The 7,905-nt window shown below is 41.7% G+C and overlaps 1 protein-coding gene across 1 annotated transcript in view; it reads left to right on the top strand.

Annotated features, from left to right (window-relative positions):
• The window catches only part of itga8 (integrin, alpha 8), a 42,219-nt gene extending 35,644 nt beyond the window's left edge, over window positions 1-6,575 (top strand). Inside the window, exons 24-30 of the mRNA XM_032519441.1 lie at window positions 989-1,094; window positions 2,253-2,411; window positions 4,173-4,286; window positions 4,392-4,505; window positions 4,852-4,953; window positions 5,037-5,159; window positions 5,256-6,575. Coding sequence (XP_032375332.1) covers window positions 989-1,094; window positions 2,253-2,411; window positions 4,173-4,286; window positions 4,392-4,505; window positions 4,852-4,953; window positions 5,037-5,159; window positions 5,256-5,345 — 808 coding nt within the window. The 3' untranslated portion in view covers window positions 5,346-6,575. The remainder of the gene's footprint in view (window positions 1-988; window positions 1,095-2,252; window positions 2,412-4,172; window positions 4,287-4,391; window positions 4,506-4,851; window positions 4,954-5,036; window positions 5,160-5,255) is intronic.
• The last annotated feature ends 1,330 nt before the right edge of the window (window positions 6,576-7,905 follow it).

The following is a 7,905-nucleotide window of genomic DNA, read 5'->3' as shown; positions in this document are numbered from 1 at the left end:
CATTGATCTTTGGCCTAGGGTGCTCTGGTACCACTTACACTTATGAGCATCCCTATGCTTGACCATGATGTTATACACAATCCATGACTAGCACAGAAGTCCAACAACAGACGACCACTCTGGTTTATATCAGGGAGGCCGTTCCTCCCAATTACGCCTCTCCATGTATCTCCATCATTGCTCATGTGTGCATTGAAATCCCCCATACAGGACTCCATTCAAGGTTTCCAAGTAGGCTGAGTATTCCGATCTCTTGTCTGGTGCATATGCAGTCAGAGTTTTCTCCCTACCACCCGCAGGCGTAGGGAGGTGACCTTCTCACCCACCAGGGTAAACTCCAAAGTTGCGGCGCCCAGCCGGGGGCTTGTGAGTATCCCCACACCCGCTCGGCGCCTCATACCTTGAGCAACTCCGGAGTAGAAAAGTGTCCAACCCCTATCCAGGAATATGCTTCCATGTTCCGGCTCCTTCCCTCACAGAGAGGTAACATTCTACGTCCCCAGAGCCAGTCTCTGCCGCCCGGTTCTGGTCCGTCGAGGCCCCTGACCTTCACCGCCACCCATGTGGCAGCGCACCTGCCCCCAGTGGTTCCTCCCACAGGTGGTGGGCCCATGGGACGGAGAGATAGGCATTTAGCTTTTTCGAGCTGTGTCCATCCAAGCTCCGTGGCAAAAACCCGGCTACCAGGCCACCAGGCACTCTCACAGGCTTACGAGTCCTCCACCTGGGCTTGGCTCCAGACAGGGGCCCCAGGCTTCCTCCGGGCAGGGTCACTCCATCTCTCTCTCTCTCAGTGATTCATAGGGGGCCTCTATAGTCATTCCTTTAAATCCTAGTGCAACTGTAAAAAAATAAAATAAACAACACTTAAGTAAATCAACACAGTGACCAACAACAATGTCAACATTCATATTGTGAGTGAGTATTAAATTTAGCCTATCAGTGTGTATATGCATTAGTGTCACAGAGCTGTTTTTTCTCTCTTCAGGGTGTCTCATCCCTCTCAGGTGGTGCTGCCATTCCCACGCTGGGAACCCAAAGAGAAGCCTGTCAAAGAGGACGATGTGGGACCACAAGTTACACACATCTATGAGGTAAATGCAGGCCCTTCATCAAAACACAGCTAATGTAGAGATGTACTCAGAGGTTTTTTTTGTTACTGCTAACAAAGCAAAGGTCTCAATCGCTTACTGTTTAGCTGGAAAGAGTAGAAAAATAGGTGTGGGAGGGTTGTGGGAAAGTAGGCTACAGCAGGTAGCTCTGTAAGGTGAAGTAAACAATAACACACTCTCTCACACACACACACACACACACACACACACACACACACACACACACACACACACACACACAGTAAAAGCAGTAGCTCTATAAAGAATTGGGCTCTGGCTGATCAAAGGTCTCCAGCTCAGAAGTAATTACTGCTGTGAAGGGCAGAAAAAACAGAGAAGGGAATAAGGATCAAGGCAAGGAGGAAGAAGGAAGGAAAGGAAAGAGGATAGTTCTTGAGACTGGACACAGTGTAATGAGTAATAATCACTGGGAGGAAAAACAAGGTCAAACAGAGGTACAGACAAATAGATAGAAGGAGGGAGAAGGGCAGACAGACTGGCGACAGTTTACAATATGGGTATGTGCATGAGTGCAGCATACACGTGATTTCTTTTTGTTTTAAAGGGACGGCTGCTTCATTGAGGCGGAGTGCAGCCGCGTCTGGCCTGTCCTGCAGCTGATAATGATTTTCATTTGCGGTACTTTTCCCAGTTGGCAGCTGCTTCTAGTTAGAGAGGACAGAGGTTTTTTTGCTATTCCAGAATTCCTGCCCTGCAGCACCAGGATCATGTCCTGTTTGGATGACTTGCTTTAGTGTTAATGACCGTGTGTGTGTGTGTGTGTGTGTGTGTGTGTGTGTGTGTGTGTGTGTGTGTGTGTGTGTGTGTGTGTGTGTGTGTGTGTGTTTTATTGAATTGATGGTCCATTTAGGCTCATAATTCATTTATACTCATTTTGATGTGGAATGATGAGCCAGGTGATGCTGTAGGTTTTACTTGTCTTGTATTTCAATCCCCAGTGACTGAAGGCTGAATGAGTATTATCTTCACTCAAAACACAGGTGGCCTGTGTCATCATCCCACAGTTATGATAACCTAATTATAGCCTCAGTCACTTGAGACCTACTAATAAGCTAAAAGTGAGCACAATACTGACAACTGTCTACATTTATTTTTTCTCTTCCCTCTCTTTGTCTCCAGATCCATAACTCAGGTCCCAGCAGTATTAGGGAGGCTGAGCTCCAGGTCGGCTGGCCTTCCCGTTTCCGTGATGAAAATCTGCTGTATGCCATGGAGATTCAAACTGACGGACCAATTAGCTGCCGGACGAACACCAGCCTCAACCCACTTGGCCTTCAGGTAACACGACAATATATGAACATTATACAGGCTTATGCATGCAAATACATATTCAAAAGCTCATTTCAATACCCAAAAATATAATTATGGACACATTGCCTGCAGTGAAAAAAAATTGCTTCACAGTATTTCTCTCCACTTTTCTATGAAACCACCGGACCAAATGGATTTTCAGACTTTTAATTATTATAGGGCTAGCGGCTCAGTCATCCATCCATTTCTCCATCATTCATACCCGCTTATTTAAAACACAATTATACCCGTTGTTCTGTCGGCTTTCCATGTTCTTTGCCAATTGGCTCAAAACGATAGGGGTAGCAGTATTATGCTTTTTAGCAGAAATTAGAGCTGGAATAGTTTACCATATCTATGATATCATCTGTAGAGTAATTTAAAAAGAAAACATGCAGTAATTTCAAAAAGTGCATAATAATGCTACGAGCTGTAATCATTTATATAAACAAAATGAATCGGATACACAGCATGTGGTTAAAGGTCAGATTTTTTTTTCCTTTTCTGTCTTCCATCTTGCTAACATCTCCAAGTGTCCCTGTCACTGTCAATCACTCTGTGTAGACTGGACCGATTGATACACACTGGGTTAGCAGACGCATCTTTCCCCCTGTGTTGGCAGTGAGGAGTGCACAGCATCATACCAACCTAAACTGAATACTCTTGGGTTCTTTACTGTTGCTCAGACAAAATAATTTTAAGTTGTCATCTGGTAACTTGTGACATACATTAGTTATGTTCCAACCTTTCATAGTTGATGATTAATCAATACATCTGAAAATATATTAAATGAAAAATAATCAATAGTGTCAGCCCAGCTGACTGACCGGTAGAGGAGGATTCCCCACCAGCTTCCCACCAGCCAACATTGCCATTGTTAGAGAGCCTGAGCAACTGGAGGCACAGCTCCCCTGTGTTTTGGCCTATATGCCACGTAGGTGCCCTGTATGGTGGGACACAGTATGGTGAGACATTTAAGCAAGGTACCATTTAGTAAAATATTTATTTTACAATAATGCATTTACAAACCTCAAAAGTAGTTACTGTCATCTGTGGCCTGTTTCTGCAGCTGCTACCTACCAAGCGGCAGGAAGAAAAAGGAACAACTGTTGTTGCTATTCTGCAATTCCAAAATTATTTGAGAATAATAAGCAAGTTATCTCTTATCACTTAAAATATTTTTGCTCTCACAGGCCTCTGTCAGATGCCAGACTCCCAGTGGAGAATCAATGAAAATATCTAGCTATTACCAATCTGATATCTGTGAGCTGTGACTTGAGTCACTCAGTCTCGTTGGTTGTCTGTTGTCTCTCTTTTTGTTGCTGTCAGCTTGACTGTTTGAGCTGCAATCAAAAATGCAAACAAAATCTCCTTAAATCCTTCAACCTACAAACCACACACGTTTCCACAGCTTGTGATTTTGTGTCATTTTATTACATCTCTTAATACATCTTTAAAATATTACTTTACAAGAATTCTCTGTCCTCATATTCCCCCATCTCCGTCTCATTGGCTGTCTGGGCTGCATAAGAGCCCATGTGCTACACAGACCACACTAAACCACCAACATGTGATAATCAGGATGTAATATCTGTCCTCAAGAAGCCAAAACACATGCTGTTGAAGGAACCTTTAAAGATAAAAGAGAACTATGAACCAGCAACTTAGCATTTGTTTTCCTTTGTTTTCTGCTTTATCGTCTCCCGTTTGCATTTGAGTTACTGAAACAACTCTCCTTTTCTGTTTCAGATTTACACTCTCCAGGATACACCTGAATTATTGGGTTTCTTGAGGAACACCAGCGCTTCTCATCGCCATAAACGAGCCGTCACTGCTGCTGAGAGTTATAGCGGTAAAACTTTGGTGAGCCTCACATGCATGTACATTCTCTTAAGAAATTAAACCAAATCATTCGCAAGTGATGAGTAGTGTGTAATGTCTCTCCGCCCTCTGTTTTTTTCACCGCAGAACTGCACCAATATCTCATGTCTGAGGATCATGTGTATCGTTGGCCGGTTGGATCGTGGGCAGAGCGCTGTGGTCAAGATCCGCTCGAGACTCTGGGCTCACACTTTTCTGCAGGTCAGTGTCTTCACCTGCCATCTTGATCATTTTTGATTGATTATTTGTTTGTTGGTTTACCTTTGAAACAGCAGTTGTGAAGCCAATTTTACAATAATTTCCCTTATTACCCTAGTAGCAGTCATGGAGCTTTAGAACAGATGGAATTTGCCCAGTTGTCCTGAAAATGTAGATGTTCAAATTATCATTTTATTGAGTACTTTAGGGACTTCTCGATGATGTTGATAATGAAAAGCTAAGGTTCAAAGTTCAAACTAAATGTCTTACAAAGCAACATAACAATTAAAATATATGATTGGTCAAATTGCACCTTTTAAATAATAACAATGTTATATTTGTCTTACAGCGGCGTAATGACCCCTACATCCTCAACTCTACCGTATCCTTCATGGTCACAGCCATGCCTTACCTCATCCAACCCTCCACCCTGCCGCAACACACCACATCGGTACGATGCTGGCAGTAACAGAAGTGTGTGAGACATGTATTAGCACCTACAAAAACCTAACCGTATCTCTCTTTATCCTGCAGATGGGGACCTTGGTGGTATGGGGGACTCCTGACGTGTCATTTGCTGTTCCACTTTGGGTCATCATCCTGGCCATACTGCTGGGGCTGCTAATGCTGGCCATGCTAACATTAGCCATGTGGAAGGTACACACACACACACACACACTAACATTATCCAGCATTTCTTGTGGTAGTTTGATTATCCAGTATTACTCTAATGGGTTAATGTGATCCCCTCAGTGTGGTTTCTTTGACCGGGCGCGTCCACCAGCTGACGATGACGTCTCCGATCAGGAGCAGCTGACATGTGATCAAACAGGGGACGCCTAGACAACGCGTGACAGCTTCTGATTGGAGGACTGTGGTTTGAGAGGGGCGTGCACCTTCTGAGTAACTTAAATCAGATCTGAGATCTGTATTAGTTGAACCCTATGATCCGTGGCTGGAGGTCTTCTGCCTCGAATTAAACTGACAGTATGAAGACTTCAGCGCCACGCAGACAGGGACTGAAGAACGAGGTTCAAACCAGACAGAATGGGACCAAAACACATTAAACAGGCTCAATCACACACACATTTCCATTGTTTATGTATCCATTGTGATGAAGCACCAGAACTGAAGACAAAATGGACTTTGTTGTGAAGACAATGCTTTAGACTTTTCTGAACATTTCTGTGTGTCTGTGCACAAAGACACTTGAGATCTATGCACAAGTGCTTTTGTGAGTGTAAGAGTGTGTGTATGTGTATATGTCTGCTTGTAGGTACTGTATAAATGTGTGTGTCTATTAGGTGCCTCTTGTTATGAAATCAGTCAGTTATGAAATTATTTCCCCACCTGATTTAATTTATCCTAGTGTTCTTCTAACTTGGCTGTATACAGACGTATCACATATTCACACACAGATGCAGCCACATGCATAAACACAAAGGCACAAAGTTGATGTCTATATTTATGAATGTATGTGCAATATTTGGGCGTTGCGTGATACTGAAGCTTGTTTACACTGGCATTATTTTATTAGAGCTTAATATTTCCATTGTTTATGTAATAATTGGTATATTAGATATTTGTGTTGCTGAACAACAAAAACAAATGTTTGGACGGGTTTACAGTAAAACCCACCATATAACTAACTTATTATTGTCTTTATAGAATGAGTTTAGAGTTCTATCTTTAAAAAAACATTCCATATCTCCACAGAAAAAGCCCTGCCCTGCTACTTCAAGGTTTGTGCCTGTTATTTTTTCTAACGTGGCAGTTGATAAGACTTCAAAACTAGCGGTAAAGATAAAGAGTCCATTTTAAAAAACACATTATTGACGGTCTGAGACTGTGTGCAACACTGCATGTAACGTATGGCATTTAACAGTGTCTTTAATGTTCTCATATGCTTATCTGATATTATCATATCATACTGTGCACAGGCAGGCAGAACAAAGTGGTCAGGGCATCAACAGCACCCTGAAATTAAAATTAACCTTTAATGTGTCATGTTTGAGTCATATTTGATTTTCTTAGCGAGTGTGAATTTTCATCAGAATAAAGTGTTTGATTATACATTTTTATTCTTTGCTATTGCAATAGTATGTAACTGAACTGTACATTGTCCTTTCCAACAAGGAGTCAGAGAGTGAAATAATCATTGCGTTTTGCAAAAAGACCACAGAAACATGAAATAATAGGAAATTGAAACATGCTGTTTACCACATTTCATTTTTACTACATGTTCGATTTACATTTAGTTGCCTTATTTTAACATGCTTTGAACATGAATCAAAGACCAAATGGATAGACTTACATTGAGTTGTAATAGCATCTGAATCCACGTCTTTTCCACCCCAGAAGAAGGACTCTTGCTCCCCCAGGTGGTGCAGTGTAGAAATAAACCTGTATGACTGTTGTCTGGAGAAGCAGCAAAGTAAATGAATTGTGAAGAATGTGAGGCAGGACAGGGACCTCTGGTGGAGATGACTTGAACCCAACTCTTTGGTGATGATCCTTGAATATCAGAATACTTTAAGAACAAGTAAAAGGATAACTGTCACACATTTTTTTAAATATTACTTAGCAACGAGTTGGTGGAAATACTTGTCTGTTAAGGGTTTTAGAAAGAACTGCGAAGAACGACGTTTGTATAGTCTGTAAGTGTTATGCATTGGGGGAGTTTGATTTTGTGGAGCCACAAAATGTTTAATCTTAAAGTGTGTTTTCAGTTCTGAGACATAAAACGTTCACTGATAAACCTCCTGTATTTCTCCAAATTCATTCTCAGCAGCCTCAGACTTTACGCCACATACCTGACAACCTCACAAGTCCTTTATGGGAGATATACTAGATGATCATGTTTCTCAAATATTTGTTGCATTGACTGAGAGCACACACATCTAACTTGAATGTTTCTTAAACCAAACATGATCATATCTGGGGTTAGCCTGCTTATATCCCAGCTACAGATGTCCTATCTATTACAGGTCAAAAAGCCCCCCAAAAATAATCTTTAAAAACATGCTCATATCTACTTGTATCCAGTACAGCATGATATGTGCTTCTATTCCACAATATGTCAAATTTGAAAAGTATTGCCTGTATATCTGTTAGGTTAGAGCCAACATGTACATGAATAATTTGTTTATAAAGGGTGCAGCAGCGTGGAACCTTTTGTTGGGGAATGGACTGTGGATGAATCCATGTAGGTTAGACTGCTGCCGATGTTAGATTAGTCCTTTGATATTTCCATAACTGCATGAATCCAAATACCATTTTGTCATTTATGAGTTATTAAACCGACAAGCAATAGTATTATTCATCAGCAGTGCAGCTAAAAAACCCAGATCATTTTCAAACACAAAGCATATGATCTATTCTTCCCTTCAACTGAAGGCCTGTG

This window comes from Etheostoma spectabile, chromosome 6, assembly GCF_008692095.1.
Source record: "Etheostoma spectabile isolate EspeVRDwgs_2016 chromosome 6, UIUC_Espe_1.0, whole genome shotgun sequence".
In the NCBI taxonomy this organism is placed as follows: Eukaryota; Metazoa; Chordata; class Actinopteri; order Perciformes; family Percidae; genus Etheostoma; species Etheostoma spectabile.
This window is presented reverse-complemented; position numbering and strand designations above follow the sequence as displayed.